Below are 23,383 nucleotides of genomic sequence, written 5' to 3'. Positions count from 1 at the left end.
AAGATATTTCATGTCACGTGTGTGTTTGTGTGTGTACCTTTTATTATTCAGGAACACAGCTCTGCTCTGTTGTGACCTATTTTCTAGATTTTGCTGTTAAAAAAAGAATGTATATGTGCATGCTGTATAAAAATATACACACCAATTCATAATATATGTAAATAGAAATAAAAGATCAGAGTGACAGTGAGATGATGTCTAGATGCATTATTGTTTTTTCTACAGGACTAAATGTTCTGGTACAGAAGTGAAACGCATTGCTGCCACGCAAGAAATGATTACATTTATATTTCTGGCATTTAGCAGACACCCTTATAAAGAGTGACTTACAATTTATACAACTGAGCATTAAGGGCCTTGCTCAGGGTCCCAGCAGTGGCAGCTTAGTGGACCTGGATTTCAAACTCATGACCTTCTGGTCAGCAGTCCAACACCTTAACCACTATGCTACCACATCCCTGATTACAATACACATTTCATTGTTAGGTGAAAACATATTGTTATTACAACTGAACACCTCATTATTACACTAAATCTGAGGAACCATCTTGTTACTACACGAAAGAAGAAAACATATTTAGATCCTAAGTAAAAATATTACATTATGTGAATACATCAAACTAAAAACAGGATACTTTTTAGTACAAGGCAAAATTGTGTTACTACAGAAAAACATCTTACAAGTTGTACATTACAAGTAAGTATTTCAATTAAAGTAAAAAAAAGGGTATTATGAGAAAAGTATAGGAATTTGTCTTTTTTGTGCTACTATGAATACAGTTTCTAGCCATTTTATTAGATATATCTAATTTACAACTTCAATTAGTCAGTTTTATCAGATAGGCAAACTACATAGGAGCACTTTGTGAACATACACTTACTAACACTGGCACTTTTAACTGTGGTAAAGAAGGGGTCCATTGTGGCCCCATCACTAACTGTACACCTACAAAATGGGCCAATAAGATAAATACTTTTTTTTATGTCCATTAAAGTATTTAGCAACACCGCCGCACATAAAATACAGTACAATACAATGTTGCTGGTGCCATGAGAATGGCAGAAATATGTACAATCCCAAGTGCCAGGGAAAGCACATTGATATCTGTGGATTTTATGCCAATATACGTCCTGTTTGGTTTTAAAGCACATGCTAAACAAACAACATTGTCAAAGCTGAACAATGTTGGTTCAGGATCAGATCATCTGAGCTGGCAAACAGGAGCCATACACACCAGCTGCTTCTGCAATGTCAACAGCATTGTTAAATCTGGTAAAAAATAATCTTGGCGGACTCTTTCCACAGAACGCATGTGAATCACCCAAGACAGCTGACCATCACAAACCATAAACAAGCACAGTTACAAACCTTGTAACAGTTATACTATAAAATAACGTGTCACAGGAAACAATACATGTTTTTAAAAGTTTATTACTTATAATGCACACTATATATTGCATGTTTTATAAGGCCTTTGTGGGTTTCCTAAAGAAATAAATCATTAATGTCTGATCACGTCACGCACAAATATATTTGCATAGAATACACAAAACCATAATATTGTTTTTAAGCTTGCTACACTTTTTTCTCTCGCAGTAATATAATATAATATTTGGCAGGGAGAAAAAGAGGCAAAAAATAACAAAAAGCAAACAAACAAATATAACTAAAAGACACTGAATGGCTTTCATATGCAGCAAATTCTTAGACATTGCTAAGATAACTGGAGTATAGGGCTTCTTATTTTCTTTTCAGTTTCATGGCTTTTCCTCATGGGTCTTCATTGTCCCCAGCAGGCCGTTGGCGGTAGTGAATAGATTGATGGGAGAAGAGCCATCCGTGATCAGAGTGGATTTAAGACCCAGAGATTGTAGCAGTTTAACCTAGACAGAGAGAAGGAGGTGGAGGAATGAAAAACAGTCTCTCTTTCATGGAATTAAATTTTAGTGAAAATTAATGAATTTTTATATAATAGAATAAAAAAAAAAAATCACACAAATGCTGCAATGAATATTTAAATGAGTTATATTGTTTAGTCATTGATCATAGCAAAGGATTAAAATCCTGTAAGTTTTATAATATAATAATTTCCATTTTTGATTAGTTGTTTGTTCAAATAACAAAAGGACCAGAAGAGGACTCCCAGTAGTAAAGCCTTCTTACTGTAGTTCAGCCTGATCTACAAAGCCAATTTCCACCTCTGCATTATAGCCTCACTTAACCTAGTAAAAATGTAGAAGGTTTTTGGGCACAAGTTAATGAGGTTTACCTGTAGTTCGGGTCCGGCTCTGGCCATCGCTGCCAAAGTATCGCTGCCAATAGAGTCTACCATCTGTTTAAAACGTTGGATTTCAATCTCTGCCAGTTTCTGTTGCTTCTCCATATCTAAACGATCAATTTCCTTCTTATACTGGAGCTCCTGCTCACGTGCTTTAGCCAGACGCACCATTTCAGCTTCCTAAAAGAGTAATTATGTAAGAAATGATAAGTGGAACTTATAAATTTATACAGAAAAAACAAATGAGAGCAAGCCTTCAGCATGCACAAATACTGTCATTCATTATAAATGGAAATCAAAGCATAGAAAGACTACTGCATGAACACTAGGGGGACTTAATTAATCATCCTAGAACTCTATTAAAAAGGAGAGAATGAGAGTACAAAGGAGAAAGAGAAAACTGTCAAAAACATTAATTAAACAAGAAGAAATACTGCTCATCAGGACTGTAGACTATATTTTGTTAGGATGATGAAATGAAGTGTGTGTTTGTGTGTTTGTGTGTGTGCACGAACAAGAGACATAATAAAGGAAGGCATGAGCTGAAAGACATACCGCTTCTATTCTCTGGGCCTCAACTTTAAGTTTGGCCTCTTCCACAGCGGCCTCACCCTGGATACGTGCTGATTCTGCTCTGGACTGAGCTTCTGCCTTCGCTGCTCCAGTACTCTCTACAGCAGCACTGCACACGCACACACACACACACACACACGTCAGAGGATTCACATCTAGGTATATTCTATTAATCTTGTAATATAAATGTGAAAAAAACTAAAAAAGACATACCATAATACATTTCTAAGAGTTTTGAGTTGATAACTATAACAAATATCTAATGCTGCCTTGTGCAATGCCTTTGCATGCTAAGCCTCCATTTCTTCAGCAAGTCTTTTAAGCCTCTCTAAGCTAACCTCTAAGCTCAGATTGATTAGGTTAGAAGTGTCTGGCAAAAGCCAACATGTAAATGAACTGAAGCCAATTATATTCTCCTCAGGCAAAGCCACGGTGGGAGAGAGAAGCAGTGAGATTTTACCTGAGTGCCTCCAGCTCTAGCAGCTCCTTCCTGGCTCTCTCAGCATTTGCCTGGTCTGCAATCTTCTGCCTTTCCAGTTTGCCCCGTGCCTCCTGCTCCAAACGTTCTGCCTCATGCCTGAGACAGAGTAGTACAGAGAGAGCAAGTCATCATAAGTAAGTGATGTAAACATATTTTGATGAAAGTTAAAGTATGAAGAGCTCATTCCAGTGGAGTCTACATGCTAGTAACTTTTACTAGCATTTACATGTAAATTTATGCATGTGTGAGGGGATGTGCTTCCTCTCAATGGCTTTGAGTTGTCAGAACTTAACATAAAAGTAATTCAGCATTATTAACTGACATACTCATCCAAACATACAACACTCAAATGTTATTAAAAAGAAGGTGACTTTAAAATGTAATTTTGTATTGCATTATTGTGCTTAAAAAAATTATTTGGATGGTCATCCCACCCCATCCACCATTTTATTTATATATATATATATATATATATATATATATATATATATATATATATATATATATATATATATATATATATATTATTATTATTATTTATTTTATGTAAAGGAAAAAAAAAAATACCAAAGAAATTAAGCACAAGTGTGAAAAAAGCACAGACCGCTTAGCCAGCATATTAATTTCATTAAAAGTATTGGCAGGAGAACAGAACACCTGTGCTAAGACTAAGTTAATTCTTTTTAAGGTATAAAGCATAAGTCAGCTTATGCAAACATGTTACAAACATGTGGCCTGATGTGTAAGCAATTTTTCCTCATCTAAATTATATATGTAAATGATGTATGGAATAAAACTTCAACTAGAGATGTTTACTGACCGAGCAGTGGCCTCCTGGGAGTTGGTGGTGATCTCAATGGCAAGCTGGACGCTCTTCTGCAGGGCATCACGCGTGCGCTGGTCTACCGGCTCCACTGACTGAATGTCCACGCTGCTGATCACCAGCCCGTTCTGAGCGAAGCGCATGCTTGAACGCACTGCCAGCTTCTCGTCAAAGCCAAACACGGCTGAGCAGATAATCCGGTTTGAGTTCTACAGGCAAAAACCCACCAGGGCAGTATGAGAAACAATAGGAGTGAGTGGGCCAAAAGCATAGAACGCTTGCGAACATGATATTATTATTATTATTATTATGGTCACTAAAAACAGAGGGTTAACAGGTGCTAGAATATCACATTACAAATACTTATACAACCAGTTATTGCATGTATAGCCTAACACTAATTCACCTTGTGGAAGTCATCAAACTGCACTGAAGCCACAGCTCCTCTGATCCTGGAAGCGATGGCTTTACAGGCATCGCCCACAAAGTCAGGAACTGAGAAGAGTGCAGCTGCTTGTGTGGGGTCTGTCTGGTCCTTTATGTCAAAATGCCTGGTTATGGGGAAGAAAATATGACATAATTAATATGTAAAATATATATTAAACATTAAAAGCAGTAACACCTGCCAAATTTGCCCTGATTTGTCTCCATTCTGCACCTAAACTGATTTCACAAATATTATGTAAATCAGAAAAAACATGCATTAGCATAGCTCTAAAACAGAATGAAAAATCTGCAGCATAGAACAATGAATACAGACCAATTACAGATTTATAAAGAGTATTGGCAGAGCTTCTTGGCAACACATCACATTGTTAGTTCAGTTATTCTGGCTGTGATGACTGTACGCTCTTTTAATCCATGTTAGCTTTTATCAAGAACAAAGTATCCTGCTTTAGTGTATTGCTTTTTTCAATACAGTGTGCAAGTAGAATATCTGTCATAATGGCTAAGCCTAACCCTAGATATTTTCACACACAGTAACATAACCTGAACAAGACATAGACAGACATGCATGCTTTACCAGTTGTAGGCGAGCTGGAGCTGCAGACGGGCATGGTCGGCAGTTTCTATGGTGATGATGTCAGTGCAGAAATCAGGCCCGAGCAGCAGGCAGATGGCCTTAATTACGTTTGGTCGCTTGGGCTTGTCTCCAGACAGAGACAGAATCGTGAACTGCTCTTCGGGGCCTAGCATCACCAAATCCGGCCCAAACACTATCCTGAGACAGAAGAAAATTAGATTTTTTTTAAAGCGTTTTTATTTTAAGTTATTAAGCAGTCGGCAGTGGGGGTGGGGGTGGGGGTGGGGGGTCCATCACAAGGGACTTTAATGATTTATAGAATAGTAGGCAAGATTACTTTAGTGTAAAATGCAGTTGAACTACATTTTTAAAACGTGTTCTTCATTGGATAGCTTCTTAGATATTAAAAAGATAAACCTTAACAATATTGTTTTCTGGATGACATGTAAGTATCTTGTTTATAGAGCCTGAGTCAAGACAAAGACTGGTGTATATACATATAAATGTGTATCTCATCCAAAAGATGTGCTCCCACAATAAGACAATAAGAAAAGGGTTTGCTGATAAAGAACTGTTACCTGGCTTTCTTCTCCCTGTAGTCGTACACCTGCACTGCAGCGTTATGGGGAACGCGGTAGGACACCACTCTAGTTTTGTCCCTAATTTCAGGGATGGCATCCTGGTTCCGCTCTGATCGGTTGGACATTGGGTCACGCAAGTTGATCAGCAACTTCTCGACGTTGGGAGGGAGCTCCTTTTCCCACAACTCCTCATCATGCGTCAGCATGTAGGTGTGACCAATCACAGCCCGCACCTGCACAGAGAATCATTGGTGTACAAGAGAAAAAAAACTTTACAAATAGTTTAGATTTCCAGCAGAACTCAAGCCAAACAGTCGCTAATGGCTATTTATTAAATTATTATTATCTTATTACGCTTTTCTCCTGGGACTTATACAGAACGTTGAAGACGGTTGCCTTGATTTCGTCGTTCCACGGACATAAGAATCCTTTACAGTGAAAGTGTCAATTTATTTGTTACATACATCAATTGCAAGTGATGTCATACATTGTGTGCACATGGTAATGTTTAGCAACTAACACCTGTTGTTCTGCGGCACTGCGTTGCATTCTCAATTTAGGAACAAGACGTACAGTACAATAAAGCTGTTCTAGTTTTCTAGCTCCAGTTGTTGGACTTTTGGACTCTATTGTAAAATGGTGATGAAGGTGTGATTAAATCTTGCTGTTTCTTCTATTTAATATTTACGACAGGCTATTAACATGATAGTAACCAATCATCCATCTGCTACTAGTCAAGTTCTTTTAAAAAAAAAAAAGCAGGTTGGATCTGACCATTCCTAAAACATTTCACAAGCAGGTTTTATAAGCTATCTGTGGGTGTGGACTCAGATCTGTAAATGCTTTTGTTGCACACGAACTCTTAAACAACATGCACTTCCGTAAAGCACCAAGGTTTAAAAAATTCTATTCTGACTGTCTGACCTTGCCGGTCTTGATGTCGCGCACATATATTCCTTCATTCTCGTCCAGTGGAATGGCCTGGCGACGCAGCATGACCTCTACAGTGGCAGGTGGGACATAATCGATAGGCCCACGCAGCATCCAGCGGTCTCCTGGGCGTCTCTGTACAGTGGCCTTTTTGGGCTGCTCCTCTTCCTCCTCTTCATCTGTGTCTTCCGTTTGCTGATTCAGAGACAGGGGGAGAGAGGGGGTGAGAGAAAGAAAGAAGGAAGGGGAGCAAATGCAACGGCCGGAAATGGGGGGAGATGGACATGGCTGTATGTGAACCATGCACTATGTGTGTGTGGTAAATGTGTATGTGTAGATGTGTATAACAAAGAGATTTGTGAGGCAGAAATAATACACAAAATAATAAGACAAAATAATGTAAAGCAAATTACAAAGGATTGAGAAGTAAATGATTAGGGAAAAGGATTAAATGGTTTTATTTTTAATAAAAGGGGAGGGAGAAAAAGATGAGAGTTATTTAATGAATCCCCAAATCCCCATGATATCAGATACAAAGATATAGATAATCTTTTAAATTGTTTCTGAATTTCAAATCAGTACAAGATATTCAGCAATATGAATTGATCATTCTAAACACAGTAACTAAACTAGTAGAAATGTATACTGGCTTCTCAGAGTGTTCTTTTCTTTTCTGGTGTGCTCATGGGGTGTTGGCAAAGCTGACAGCTAAACACTCAAGAAGGATTCCGGCTAAACAAGTAGTGGTGGTTTAAGCACAAACAGAATTTCATTTTTATCTTCGGTGCATACTGACTTGACTGCTATTTCAAACAATGAGGATAAAAGAAGAAAGAAGGGAGATGACAGGCTTATTTTCCAATGCTCTAAATATTGCTCTCAATCTCACCACTTCTGTATCGGCGAATGCCTCCACAGCACGCAGCACCAGTCCCTCCTCTTCAGACAGAACATAGACATCCTGAATGCCGTTCTCCAAGTGCTCGCCAGGCCGCAGGAAGAAGGAGCACTCACCCTGAGAGACAGATATTTACATATTTTCCATTATTTACATACTTCCAAATGATCTGCGCTACACAACGACAATGTGGGATTTCTTAAAAATCTGTGAAATTCAGGAGTTAATAGGTACATTTTACATTTCTAATCTTGGTGGATTGCTAATAATTATTTATTCTATGTAACATTGATAATACTGTATTACATTGTCAGTTTATAGTAACTAGTATCTATATAATCTATCCAACTAATTATATATAGTAACTTTAATATATTAAAACATTATCACGCAACTATATCATCTTGCATCCTTGTCCCAAGGCTAAGCTTTGAAAAAACATAAATACAAATTACCTTCACCACTCTCTTTTGTCCGAGCTGGGGCTTTCCGTCTGGCCCGACTGGGTCCAGGACCACGCAGTACTCTCTGCTGCTCAGAGTGGTCACATTTACAACCCCAACTACCTCCTCAGCCACAGAGGGGATGTGTGCTTCTCTGTCTGCCACCGTCACCAGCCACTCCTCCCCGGTCCTTCTGTCTCGCCCTCCAGCATCCCGGAATGGACGCAGAGCACGCACGTGCAGCGCATTCTGACAGAAGAAGTTGTATTGTTAGATTAAACTTTAACAAAGTGTTCAACATAAGCTATAATTTATACTTTGCCATAAACTTTAAATGTATGTTTCATTTATTTATTTTGCTACTTATTTTTTCTTCTTCTTATGTATATTTATAATATATATTTATATTTGTCTCTTCTGTTTCTATACTTCTGTAAAGCTGCTTTGAGACAATGTGAATTGTTAAATGCGCTATACAAATAAATTGAATTGAATTGAATTTAGAAATGAGTATCTTTTGGATTGACACATTTGGTTGGATCTCTTAGGGTACAATTTCATGAGTGTTATGCATGTGGTCTACACACATGGCCTCTCAAGTAGATGACAAATCCATTCAAGGAGCAATATTACCTTTGGTTTATATAGTGATTTTTGTAAATATTCTAATAAAAATAAAAACAACAGGTCAACAGAATCAATTAAAAGCCACTGCTGAGACTGAAGCACTGTGGTGCAGCTGCTCACATTCTTACTGATGATCTCACTGTAAATTTTCACAAAGAAAATGTAAGGCAAATAAACAAAAGTGTTACCTTATCAGTGAGGATGAACGCATTCACAATATCGATGACCTCCTCATGCACTCCAGGCAGGTATGCTCCAACTTTACTGACCTGCCACTCCTCACCTGACACACACACACACACACACACAGAGAGAGAGAGAGAGAGAGAGAGAGAGAGAGAGAGAGAGAAAATGTCATGCTATTGTAATCAGGTGCCCGGTTATACCTGCATTATTCCAGCAAAATTCACATTAATATCTAAGTGCTGCTCAGGGTCATGTGGAAAGTAGTAAGAAGGCAAATGAAGAAAATTTTGTATATAACATCGACCGATTAAGTGTGTTGTGTGTGTGCTGTGAACTTGAGCCTTTTCAACTAATAACTAGCTTGGAAATCATATTACTGTGACCACAAAGACACAATAGCGGCTAATGGAAATACAACCTTTACTGTGCTTGTGTATAAACAAATGCTGTGTCCCAAAACGACAAGAAGTAGTGTACTTCAAGTACCCAAATGATTTACTTATTCAACCAAAAAAATAAATAAAGTATGGAATGTTGTACACTTCATGCACTCAACACTTGCAGAGTTGCTTACGTAATGAAAGAGGGGTGAGGCTACCAGTGCTGACAATGAAGGAGACAATATCCTAAGAGATCTTACAAATGTCTTTTAAGTTAGAACATGTTGTGCGATTTATTTTTCAAGGTTTTAAAATTTCACTGTATTCTGCTAAAGCTAATGCCTCCTTTGAATTTACTTGCTACTGACTAGAAAACGGATTGTACTATTGGTTAGAAAAAGACTATTGGTGTTCCATTTGAGACAACACTACCCTTCTAAACTTCATACACCAGACGCTAGAGTATGCAGTGTATAGTGTACAGTATGTTGTGTGCTAACCAGTCACTCTGCGAACTCCACTGCGGTCCAAACCCTCTTTACGAGCCCGAAGGCGAATGGCCTGGTTCTCTCGAATTACTGTGGCTTTGATGGTCTCCAGGACGGCCACCTCCTTCCTAGGGATGTATGTTCCTGACAGATATCAGAGACCACAGGGTTAGCCAGGTCAGTCAATATATTTATAGACTATACAACAAATTACACTAAAACAAAAAGTGAAAAAAGGTGCTAGCAAACATCTTAATGCAATCACACAACTTATGAAGGAAAAACACTACTGTGATTTCCTTACTTAATACATGCAAAAAAAAGTAAAAAATATATAAGTAATACATTTTCAAAGGCAAGACAAGTAAATATATAAATAATATATTTTCAAAGGCAAGAAAAAAAAAAATAAAATATTCAATATATAAAAAAAGAAACAATTTAAATTCAGTATTATATCATCATGGCCTTCATGCATTCAGAGGTCTGACATACATGTATAATCCATATTTTGTGTTGTTTTTTCTGCTACACACTGTACAGTATGTATAAAGGTTTTCTAAATCCAAGAAGATATATAATTATAATATGTAAATATAGCTGCAAGCAGCAATGACGGGCCTTCGCACGTTTGTTCATCGCTAAACGGTGCCCTCCAGAAAACAATGCACGGTGGGCAAGTGCATCAAGTGGGTAAATATCAGTGGACTATTTTATGTTGTCACTGACCCATTTGGGGACTGTAGGTAAATGAAACCCCACATTTTAGACAAATGGGGGCGCTAGTGAGCCACTTAAGAGACACACCTTCGTCTGACCTTTTTGTCCACACTTAACAGCCAACAAATGTGATGTATGTGTCAAATTTCAAGTTAATCTAAGCACGCCAAAAGGCTTAAATATGCCTGAAAAAGAAAGTAAAGTTTGACGCTTTGCCATGTGAACAGCGTTCAAGATATCAAAAATCCCTACGCAATTTATCATCTACAACGTCTAAGCATCATGTTGACCACTTTTGGTGTCAATCGCATGAATCCTCTAGGAGGAGTATTTAAAAGTCCATTGCATGCAACTGTGAAAAAATCCACCTTTGTGACTGACACACTTCCTGGTGCCTGTTGGTGGCGCTATGTCCGAGATTCACAATATGCACATAGATGCGATCGGAATCCTTGGCCGAACATACACACCGCGTGTCTTCCCAATAAGACATTTTTTGCTTTAGATATTAGACACTTCCTGTTTCTCTGAATTCGCCATAACTTTGTCGCCTCGCCATGGCAGCACCGTTCGAGATATCAAAAATCCCTTCGCAATTTAGCAAGTGCAATGTCTCGGCATCATGTTCACAACGTTTGATGTCAATCGCATGAATTCCCTAGGAGGAGTATTTAAAAGTTCACCGCATGCACTTATAAAACAATCCAAAATGGCCGACTTCCTGTTGGGCGGAGCTCATAGTTTAGAGCGCGAAAGTTGTTCGGGTCGATGAGATCTATATGCGTACCAACTCTCGTACATGTGCGTACATAATTGCCCGATCTGTGCACCAATGTTTGTTTTTGCATTACAGGGGGCGCTACAGAGCCCCCCTGCCACGCCCGTATTCCAACCTTTGTCCAATCCTAGTGTCGCGCGACTCTGGCGTGTGTGCCAAATTTCAAGAGTTTTCGAGCATGTTAAGGGACCCCAATTGGCCAATGTGTGGGGAAAAAAAAAATAAATATAGCTGCAAGCAGCGATGACGGGCCTTCGCACATTTGTTCATCGCTATACGGTGCCTTCCAGAAAACAATGCACGGTGGGCAAGTGCATCAAGTGGGTAAATATCAGTGGACTATTTTATGTTGTTACTGACCCATTTGGGGACTGTAGGTAAATGAAACCCCACATTATAGAGAAATGGGGGCGCTAGTGAGCCACTTAAGAGACACACCTTTGTCTGACCTTTTTGTCCACACTTAACAGCCGACAAATGTGATGTATGTGTCAAATTTCAAGTTAATACAAGCACGCCAAAAGCCTTAAATATGCCTGAAATAAAAGTAAACTTTGACACGATGCCATGGCAACAGTGTTTGAGATATCAAAAATCCGTTCGCAATTTCGCATCTGCAATATCTCTGCGTCATGGTGGCCAAGTCTGGTCTCAATTGCATGAATCCCCTAGGAGGAGTATTTAAAAGTTTACCGCATGAAGCTGACAAAAAATCCACCTTTGTGACTGACACACTTCCTGGGGCCTGTTGGTGGCGCTATACCCGGGACTCACAATAAGCACATCGATGCGATCGGAATCCTTGGCCGAACATACACACCGCGTGTCATCACAATAAGACATTTTTTGCTTTAGATATTAGACACTTTCTGTTTCTCTGAATTCGCCATAACTTTGTCGCCTCGCCATGGCAGCACCGTTCGAGATATCAAAAATCCCTTCGCAATTTAGCAAGTGCAATGTCTTGGCATCATGTTCACCACTTTTGGTGTCAATCGCATGAATTCCCTAGGAGGAGTATTTAAAAGTTCACCACATGCAACTGTTGTGACTGACACACTTCCTGGCGCCTGTTGGTGGCGCTATGTCCGAGATTCACAATAGGCACATCGATGCGATCGGAATCCTTGGCCGAACATACACACCGCGTGTCATCCCAATAAGACATTTTTTGCTTTAGATATTAGACACTTTCTGTTTCTCTGAATTCGCCATAATTTTGTCGCCTCGCCATGGCAGCACCGTTCGAGATATCGAAACTCACTTCGCAATTTAGCAAGTGCAATGTCTCGGCATCATGTTCACCACTTTTGGTGTCAATCGCATGAATCCTCTAGGAGGAGTATTTAAAAGTTCATTGCATGCAACTGTGAAAAAATCCACCTTTGTGACTGACACACTTCCTGGGGCCTGTTGGTGGCGCTATACCCGGGACTCACAATAAGCACATCGATGCGATCGGAATCCTTGGCCGAACATACACACCGCGTGTCATCACAATAAGACATTTTTTGCTTTAGATATTAGACACTTTCTGTTTCTCTGAATTCGCCATAACTTTGTCGCCTCGCCATGGCAGCACCGTTCGAGATATCAAAAATCCCTTCGCAATTTAGCAAGTGCAATGTCTTGGCATCATGTTCACCACTTTTGGTGTCAATCGCATGAATTCCCTAGGAGGAGTATTTAAAAGTTCACCACATGCAACTGTTGTGACTGACACACTTCCTGGCGCCTGTTGGTGGCGCTATGTCCGAGATTCACAATAGGCACATCGATGCGATCGGAATCCTTGGCCGAACATACACACCGCGTGTCATCCCAATAAGACATTTTTTGCTTTAGATATTAGACACTTCCTGTTTCTCTGAATTCGCCATAACTTTGTCGCCTCGCCATGGCAGCACCGTTCGAGATATCAAAAATCCCTTCGCAATTTAGCAAGTGCAATGTCTTGGCATCATGTTCACAACGTTTGATGTCAATCGCATGAATTCCCTAGGAGGAGTATTTAAAAGTTCACCGCATGCACTTATAAAACAATCCAAAATGGCCGACTTCCTGTTGGGCGGAGCTCATAGTTTAGAGCGCGAAAGTTGTTCGGGTCGATGAGATCTATATGCGTACCAACTCTCGTACATGTGCGTACATAATTGCCCGATCTGTGCACCAATGTTTGTTTTTGCATTACAGGGGGCGCTACAGAGCCCCCCTGCCACGCCCGTATTCCAACCTTTGTCCAATCCTAGTGTCGCGCGACTCTGACGTGTGTGCCAAATTTCAAGAGTTTTCGAGCATGTTAAGGGACCCCAATTGGCCAATGTGTGGTAAAAAAAAAAAAAAAAAAAAAAAAAAATAATAATACTCCCGAGGAAAAACAATAGGGCTTCGCACCATTCGGTGCTCAGGCCCTAATAATAATACTCCCGAGGAAAAACAATAGGGCTTCGCACCATTCGGTGCTCAGGCCCTAAAAATAATACTCCCGAGGAAAAACAATAGGGCTTCGCACCATTCGGTGCTCAGGCCCTAATTAGAATTTATAAAATCTAAGTATATATTTATGAGATATGGAAAATAATGGCAACCTTAATTTTGGTTTTAGTTTGAAGAGGAAAAAAAGAGAAAGAAATTCCAGATAACAAATAAATGCCAAAAGCCACCTGGCCCTTCAAACAGCCACTCATCTCCAGCCACTCTCTTCTCATCATTCTCTTCCTCAAAGTCCAGAAGAGCCTGCAGCCTTAGGGCCGTGTCGGGATACACGATCTGCAGTGGAGTAACTTCCTGTGTGAGAGCGAGAAAGAGAGAGAGAGATTTTATAAAGCCTGTACACACACAGACACACACTCTCGCACACTCTCACACGCACTCTCACACGCACACGCAATCTCTCACACGCACTCCATGCACACACACTCTCCCACGCACTCTCTCACACGCACACGCACTCTCACATGCACACGCACTTTCTCACACGCACACGCACTCTCTCACACGCACACGCACTCTCTCGCACGCACACGCACACGCACTCTCTCGCACGCACACGCACACGCACTCTCTCGCACGCACACGCACACGCACTCTCTCGCACGCACACGCACACGCACTCTCTCGCACGCACACGCACTCTCTCGCACGCACACGCACTCTCTCGCACGCACACGCACTCTCTCGCACGCACTCTCGCACTCTCTCGCACGCACTCTCGCACTCTCTCACACGCACTCTCGCACTCTATCGCACGCACTCTCGCACGCACTCTCGCACGCACTTTCGCACGCCCACACACACACTCTCTCACACGCACTCTCGCACGCCCACACACACTCTCCCACGCACTCTCACACGCACACGCAATCTCTCACACGCACTCCACGCACACACACTCTCCCACGCTCTCACACGCACACACACTCTCTCACACGCACTCGCTCACACGCACTCGCTCACACGCACTCGCTCACACGCACTCTCGCATGCCCACACACTCTCTCGCTCGCACACGCACTCTCTCGCACGCACACGCACTCTCTCGCACGCACACGCACTCTCTCGCACGCACACGCACTCTCTCGCACGCACACGCACTCTCTCGCACGCACACGCACTCTCTCGCACGCACACGCACTCTCTCGCACGCACACGCACTCTCTCGCACGCAGACGCACTCTCTCGCACGCACACGCACTCTCCCACGCACTCTCCCACGCACTCTCCCACGCACTCTCCCACGCACTCTCCCACGCACTCTCTCACACGCACTCTCGCATGCCCACACACTCTCTCGCTCGCACACGCACTCTCTCGCACGCACACGCACTCTCTCGCACGCACACGCACTCTCTCGCACGCACACGCACTCTCTCGCACGCACACGCACTCTCCCACGCACTCTCCCACGCACACGCACTCTCTCGCACGCACACACACTCTCTCGCACGCACACACACTCTCTCGCACGCACACGCACTCTCTCGCACGCACACGCACTCTCTCGCACGCACACGCACTCTCTCGCACGCACACGCACTCTCTCGCACGCACACGCACTCTCTCGCACGCACTCTCGCACGCCCACACACACTCTCTCACACGCACTCTCGCACGCCCACACACACTCTCCCACGCACACGCAATCTCTCACATGCACTCCACGCACACACACTCTCCCACGCACTCTCTCACACGCACACGCACTCTCACACGCACTCTCTCACACGCACTCTCTCACACACACTCTCGCACGCCCACACACACTCTCACACGCCCACACACACTCTCACACACTCTCGCACACACACGCAATCTCACACGCACACACACACTCTCACACGCACTCTCACACGCAATCTCTCACACGCACTCCACGCACACACACTCTCCCACGCACTCTCCCACGCACTCTCTCACACGCACTCTCTCACACGCACACGCACTCTCTCGCACGCACTCTCTCGCACGCACACGCACTCTCTTGCACGCACACGCACTCTCTCGCACGCACACGCACTCTCTCGCACGCACACGCACTCTCTCACACGCACTCTCGCACGCCCACACGCACTCTCCCACGCACTCTCTCACACACACACACACTCTCACACGCACTCCACGCACACACACTCTCCCACGCACGCTCCCACGCACTCTCCCACGCACCCGTGCACTCTCGCACGCCCACACACACTCTCCCACACACTCTCTCACACGCACTCCATGCACACACACTCTCCCACGCACTCTCTCACACGCACTCTCGCACGCCCACACACACTCTCACACGCACACGCAATCTCTCACACGCACTCCACGCACACGCACTCTCCCACGCACTCTCCCACGCACTCCCACACGCAATCACGCACACGCACTCTCCCACGCACTCTCCCACGCACTCTCCCACGCACTCTCCCACGCACTCTCCCACGCACTCTCCCACGCACTCTCCCACGCACTCTCTCACACACACACGCACTCTCACTCTCCCATGCACTCTCTCACACGCACTCTCTCGCACGCACACGCACTCTCTCGCACGCACACGCACTCTCTCACACGCACACGCACTCTCTCACACGCACACGCACTCTCTCGCACGCACACGCACTCGCTCACACGCACACACAAATGTAAGATAAGGAAGTGAGAATGAACAAGCCCACCTTCTGGATCTCTTCTCCGGGGTAGAGCGGGAAAGGATCCTGAGTCAGACGAATCTCCAGGTCTGCATGGCGGAGTTTAGCTTGGCCTGCTGTGTCAAACTGAACATTTCCCTCATTGTCACGAGCCACAGGGTTCAGAATCACACAATAATGGCGAGGGGGCACCATGGTCATACGAGTCGGGGGAAAAAGTACCCTAAGAGAAGAATGAATGAAATGAAAATAGATGAGAGCAGTGAAAGGATTCAGGATGACATGACACTATACACATGATGTAACTAAATGGATCCTATTTTCTCCCCAATTTGCTGCTGCGTAACACACTTGAAGATGAGCCCTGTTCTGAATACACAAGCTCATAGATGCTCATGATTATTAGGTCACTGTGACTGACAGCGGAGAGAGAGTATGCCACACCTCTCTCTCAGTGAACACTGACAGCACTGCTCCTTAAACTTTTCTGCCATAGTCAGGATTCACACATCCAGATCTCCTGATTATAAATCAAACCACATTTCTGCTGTGACCTGATAGTAGGTTGATAGCTCAGTGAATACACCCGAATAAACAGTTAAAGTCTTTACGTTTGAATTAGGTGCTGTACAAAGTACTGACGTTTTCATGTAACTGTTAATGTTTTAATGTATCTGACATTACTGACAGCACTGACTGGTTCTTTAATAGCTATAGAAATCATAGCATGACCATAGAGAATGGATTGGAAATGTGTATTTGACATATAAGAGCTTGAGGGTTGAGCAAAAATTGGCAAATATTTCAAACAAAGGAAATATTACTCATGCAAAACAACTCTAAAACTAGTTCATACAAAAATTAAGACAGGCTTTGCATAATTGATAAAAAAAAGAAGAGATTTTTTTTAATAAAGAACACAGAAACAGTGTAATGAAATGCTGTAGTTGGTAATCTTCTGCCCTTCATTACAACTATCACCAATAGATCCATAGCATCTGGTCAGGTACCAACTACCTTCAAGAGAGCAAGGGTTATTCCCATCCTGAAGAAACCTGCTCTGGATCCATCAGACATCAGTAACTACAGACCGGTATCACTTCTCTCGTTTCTTTCAAAAATTCTTGAACGCATTGTCTTTAATCAACTGTCTGTCTATCTCTCACAGAACAACCTCCAAGACCCCAACCAGTCTGGCTTTAAAGCAGCTCATTCCACAGAGACAGCCCTTTTAGATGTCTCTGAGAAACTACATGCTGCTAGATCAGCCAATCTCTCATCCGTCCTTATCCTCCTTGACCTTTCAGCAGCGTTTGATACGGTCAACCATAAGACTCTCTTAGCCACCCTCAGGAGTCTTGGGATATGCGGATCAGCTTGGGAATGGTTCGCTTCCTACCTGGAAGGACGCTCATATCAGGTAACATGGAGGGGAGTGACATCTGCTCCACGCAGTCTCTCCACTGGCGTCCCACAAGGCTCAGTACTTGGTCCTCTTCTTTTCTCCCTGTATACTCACTCTCTTGGTGAAGTTATTTCCTCACATGGGTTCTCTTACCACTGCTATGCTGATGATACACAACTTATCTTCTCTTTCCCACCCGCAGATGCCACAGCTTCTGACCGGATCTCTGCATGTCTGGCAGAAATTTCATCATGGATGACTGCTCATCAGTTAAAGCTTAATCCTAGCAAAACAGCTGCTCTTCATCCCAGGTGATTCATCCCCAGGTCATGATCTTGCTATATCCTTACACAACGATCTGATCTCCCCGTCAGCCACAGCTCGCAACCTTGGGGTAACCATGGACAATCAACTGTCCTTTTCCTCTCATGTTGCTAATGTGACTCGCTCATGTCGGTTTCTTCTCTACAACATTAGAAGGATTCGACCATTTCTGTCCACACAGGCTGCTCAGGTACTTGTTCAGTCTCTTGTCATTTCTAGACTGGATTACTGCAATGCACTGCTGGCAGGTCTACATATGAACGCAATCCGTCCTCTGCAAATGATCCAAAATGCAGCTGCCCGGCTTGTTTTCAACCTGCCAAAGTTCTCTCATACCACCCCGCTGCTGCGATCCCTCCACTGGCTTCCGGTAGCTGCACGCATCAGATTCAAAACACTGATGCTGGCCTACAAAGCCAAAAATGGACCAGCTCCCTCTTACCTCAAAGCCCTCATCACTCCTCGCACTGCACCCCGCACCCTCCGATCTACCAGCACTGCTCGACTGGTTCCACCATCTCTCAGGGTAAGAGGCAAGTATACTACAAGACTCTTCTCTGTACTGGCACCAAGGTGGTGGAACGAACTTCCCCTAGAGGTCCGGACAGCTGAGTCACTGGCTATTTTCAAGCGGCGGTTGAAGACCTACTTATTCAGGAAACACTTCAACTAGCACTTCTTTCATTATCTTTTGCATTTTTAAAAAAAAAAAAAAAAACACACCTTTGACACTTTCATTGTAACTTTGAACAAATGTTTTAAACTCATGGTATCTTAAGTATGTAACTTAGTGATCCAGCATTAATGTATTCAATGTTAGAGATTTAAGCACTTATGTACGTCGCTCTGGATAAGGGCGTCTGCCAAATGCTGTAAATGTAAATGTAAATGTAATCATTCAGCTTTAACATGGTACATGTGGTTACCTCTCATTATCCTGGCGGATGTAGGTGAGGGGTCCAACCTCAACCCGAGCAATGTTGGTGTTCTGATCCAGCACATGGATGTAGTGGTGTGGAGGAATCCTGATGATTGAAGAGTCACTCCACTCATTCTCCATGTGATTACTTGAAGGTCTCTTTGACATGATCCAAGAGGGATGGAGCAGCTGTTATCAAATCTGCAGTCAAATAATGTGACAGCAATCAATCAGTTATAAAACCTATCAAAATCTAATAGCAGACAAGTGGTTAAGTGCCGAACCTGAGGCTCAGGTTGTATGTTAACCTAAAGTCATTGTCAACTTTTGAGCTATACTAAAATAATCTATGATTACACAAAAAATAATCATTAATATAAGTGAAGGTAAACGTATATGAGTTAATTAAATCAGCTAAGATACTATAAATAACACGATAATCTCAGTAATAATCATCTCATTAATCTGTGATTTTTTCAGCATGTTATATACTAAAAATAACCAAATATTCAAACTTTTAACTTTAAACTGATTTCATTTTGAGCATTATGTCAGAGTTTTAAATATGTCTTGTTTTGGGTCAGCTTTATTGGCTAAGCTTATTGGATTCAATTAATTAATTCTCACATTTTGTCAGTCCTTTCTTTATGAAGGCTGATATAACTGATTTTAACTAACAATCTTCTAGTTTTTAAGTACGTTTTATCCAAATGTGAGTAATAAACAAACACCTTTTTGGAGAATAATCCCAAACCTTACTTAAAATATGCTTATTTAAACTTACTCATATTTATTTGTATATGTAAACACACAATTCTTATGTACATTTCCCTACAATATATTATTTCAATGTGTTGACATCTAATAAAATAATATAAAGGCTTTGCACACTAATATTATCTGTTAGTGTTCTGATCATTTAAATGAGACTTGCCTTTAATCATTAAACCATTGTATTGCACAAGGAAAATCCTGTTCACAGGGCCACATGTAAAAATCTTTACAACAGGACACACCACAATACTTATCTCCTCTCCGTCATATAAATGATAAGGTAACTATGGATCTGGAGAAAAGTCTAAATTACAGAGGCTGTGAATAAGTGGGTGTCACTGATGCAATCAAACTGTCATGTGAGTTTCAAGTGAACTTTATGTGTCAAACCTGATTGCTAAACACAGAGCAAATCATGTGTTCAAAAACATATACACACCCATACCTGCCTTTCGCAAACCTGAGAACACGGGCTGCTTTTTGTGATTCAGCATTTTTCTCTCTGCAGGATTATCCTTACTCAAATGGCCCAATGCAAACATACAGTAGGTGGCTAAAGGACAATGAGGTGTTTGTTTGACTACCTGACATGTATAATTCATCCAAAAAAGGGAAGGTAGAGGGTTCGGCCAAGCATAATATAGGTCAAGGGTTGAAGATAGACAGGTACTAATTACCATGTTTGAGTGGTCATGAATCTACAACATCCAGTCACATTCTCTGGGTTATAAAACAACCAAATTTGACCAGGTTTCATGTATACACTTGAAATGTGATGTTAGCCTTTTGAGATTTGACTTGTTAAGTGAAGTCATTCTCCAAACAAAGTCTTTATTATACCACGTATTTTTTCAATTAATTACATAATTATATAATGAGTGTTTCATAACCAAAAATTCATTAGCCCGTCCTTCCCGTAAATTACATATAGCCCAAAGCAACAGGTTAAAAACCGCAGTTGATTCTATGTTACAGATTACTAGCTATTAGCAAAACATTTAAAATTTCTCAGATTTTTCGAAAAAGCCTTAAAAGACAGCAGCCAGTTTGGAGTGTTACAGGGAAACACAGTGACTGCATTCAATACAGTTACAGTACAGATGCCCATTTTCTGTAGCATTCAAAGCATGTTATTGTGACTATAAAATAGTGAATATTTATTTTAGGGTCATTAATTGGATTATCAAAGGCAGAATCAGCTTTATTGGCCAATTGTGTTGACACACACAAGGAATTTGGTTCCAGCTTATATGCTTACAAAACACAACACATGATGTGTTGTGTTTTGTAAGCGCATTAGATATACAGTAGCATCTGTACGCCATGTCTAATTTCAGGCATTGACTAACTTTCCTTAATAAAGTCACTTACAACCACAAGACCTTAAAGTGGTAGCACAATGGTGTTATTCTTGAACTGTTATGCTCTTGAAATATACATCTTCCATCTGAGCACAGTGATTTATTTAAATAGAAAAATGCATTTATTATTATGTTTACAAATTATATATACACTTTATATATATATATATTCACTCATTCATTTTCTACCGCTTTTCCGAACTACCTCAGGTCACGGGGAGCCTGTGCCTATCTCAGGCGTCATCGGGCATCAAGGCAGGAGCCATCCCATCGCAGGGCACACACACACACACACACACACACACACACACACTCATTCACACACTAGGGACAATTTTCCAGAGATTAACCAATCAACCTACCATGCATGTTTTTGGACCGGGGGAGGAAACCCCCGAGGCACGGGGAGAACATGCAAACTCCACACACACAAGGTGGAGGCGGGAATCGAACCCCGACCATGGAGGTGTGAGGCGAACGTGCTAACCACTAAGCCACCGTTAAAACCTAAAGAGAAACACTTCCGCATTGTAGCGCTTTAACAACAAGGGGCGTGTGACACAAACTCAGCCTAATAGACACAAAGTTCCGGGTTTAGCTCACAGAATCTGAATAAAGATGATATAATCGCTCAAATATATTAAAATCAATTATTAATCAACATCCGTCATCTTAAACAGATAATCAGAACGTACAAGCTGGTTTCATTCTGTATAATCAGGTTTAAACCCCTATATGAAGCGTTTATATACATATATATAAAGAAGCGTGTTACTTACAGGTTCGGATAGTTTGCGGTGAAATCGGAGTGAACTTGAAGTGATCGTGGATAGTGACTCCGGAAACAAGTTGCGTTTGACACCCACTTCAACGTCACAATGTTTTGGGTGTGTCCATGAGGCGGGAAGGGGCGTGGTCTGTAAATACGTAACAGTGAGTATGTTGTGTGTGTTGTATTCCTGAATGCGGGACGATTGTGAAATTAAATCAGAACCCCGTACTCAGGTGTCAGTGACGGGGGGAGGGGGAGGGAGTGTGTGTGTGTGGGGTGTGGGGTGGGGTATAATGCGGGGTAAATCCCGGCAGCTGCGTGACTTCTAGTATAATGAGTGATCGATGCTGGGAAACTTCAAAATAAAAGCCACCTCACGTGCTCCGGACGCAAAACTTACACGTTCCTTTGTTATAGAAGCAACACCAGGATGTACACCGATATCAGCCATACCATTAAAATCACGTCTCTAATATTTATTATAAATAATCTAATAGTTAACCATACAAATTTATTTTTTGTATGGTTAATTTTAGTGCCTGTAATGTTATGTGTATCTGTAATTTCATCTTTTTATGTCAAGCGCTTTGCGATGCTACTTTTAAAGGCGCTATACAAAATAAAGTTTATTATTATTATTATTATTATTATTATTATTATTATTATTATTATTATTATTGTGTAGGTCCCCTTTTGTGCCTCCAAAACAGCACTGATCTGTTGAGGCGTGGCCTCCAGAGGACCTGTGAAGGTGTGGTATCTGGCACCAAGGCATTTGGGAGCAGATTAAGTGAGATTTAAGTTCAGTAAGTTATGATTTGGGCCTCCAGGGATCAGAATAGTTTGTCTCGAGAATCTGGAGGTCAAGCCATATCATGTTCCTCAAAACACTCCTGAAGACTTTTTGCAGTGTCAGGGTGCAGTATCCTGCTTATCCAGAGTCCACTGCATCAGGGAATCATGTTTATTTTTTTTAGATTTGAGTAGGTAAAAAGTCAAAACGTTACACTTTGTGACAAACTCCCAGAGGTCCCAGCATCCAACCGACCTCCATCGGCAGCACATGACGTCACCATAACATAAGAATACTATTTATTTATTACATTAAATTTTGAATACATTCGGACTGCATATTTAGAGCACAGAGAAAGTAGAAAATAAAAAATCTGCCTATCTGATATTCCACACCAGATGGCAGCATGTACATTCAGTCAAATTTAAATGAACATTTGTATAGGATACACATGGCTGCTCGTACAGTATTGTATTGCAATTGTCAAATATAAACAAAATAATCTTGATTGTAGTGGTAGAAAAATACAAAATACAGCATACAATTAAAACAGGTTTTTTTTCCCTGAACGTAGCTCATCTTTCAATGAATCCCAACTAATTCTGTTTTCCAGATTGAACATGCATGTTGGAGCTGAAGTAATCCCTTTTTAGGAAAGAGCTGATCTTATTACATTATACTAT

At 41.7% G+C, this 23,383-nt stretch overlaps 1 protein-coding gene across 2 annotated transcripts; it reads right to left on the bottom strand.

Moving 5' to 3' along the window:
* Positions 1-1,414: 1,414 nt before the first annotated feature.
* On the bottom strand, positions 1,415-22,067 carry mvp (major vault protein). 2 transcript variants are annotated; one of them, XM_060892105.1, is made up of 17 exons: positions 21,915-22,067; positions 19,008-19,201; positions 16,380-16,575; positions 13,875-13,998; positions 9,726-9,857; positions 8,848-8,942; positions 8,045-8,281; positions 7,581-7,706; positions 6,686-6,886; positions 5,759-5,994; positions 5,181-5,378; positions 4,563-4,707; positions 4,154-4,365; positions 3,313-3,429; positions 2,835-2,961; positions 2,271-2,459; positions 1,415-1,884 (listed from the first exon to the last, which is right to left on the bottom strand). In XM_060892105.1, exons 2-17 carry the CDS (start codon positions 19,166-19,168, stop codon positions 1,759-1,761), a joined length of 2,622 nt encoding a protein of 873 aa, XP_060748088.1. In that variant the 5' UTR covers positions 19,169-19,201; positions 21,915-22,067; the 3' UTR covers positions 1,415-1,758. The 2 variants fall into 2 exon arrangements, with proteins under 2 accessions (XP_060748088.1, XP_060748089.1); XM_060892106.1 differs by having other exon boundaries at positions 7,584-7,706.
* Between the last annotated feature and the right edge of the window lie 1,316 nt (positions 22,068-23,383).

Source organism: Tachysurus vachellii, chromosome 18 (assembly GCF_030014155.1).
Source record: "Tachysurus vachellii isolate PV-2020 chromosome 18, HZAU_Pvac_v1, whole genome shotgun sequence".
NCBI classification, from domain to species: domain Eukaryota; kingdom Metazoa; phylum Chordata; class Actinopteri; order Siluriformes; family Bagridae; genus Tachysurus; species Tachysurus vachellii.
Note: the sequence above shows the minus strand (reverse complement) of the source record. Positions and strands in the feature narration are given on the sequence as shown.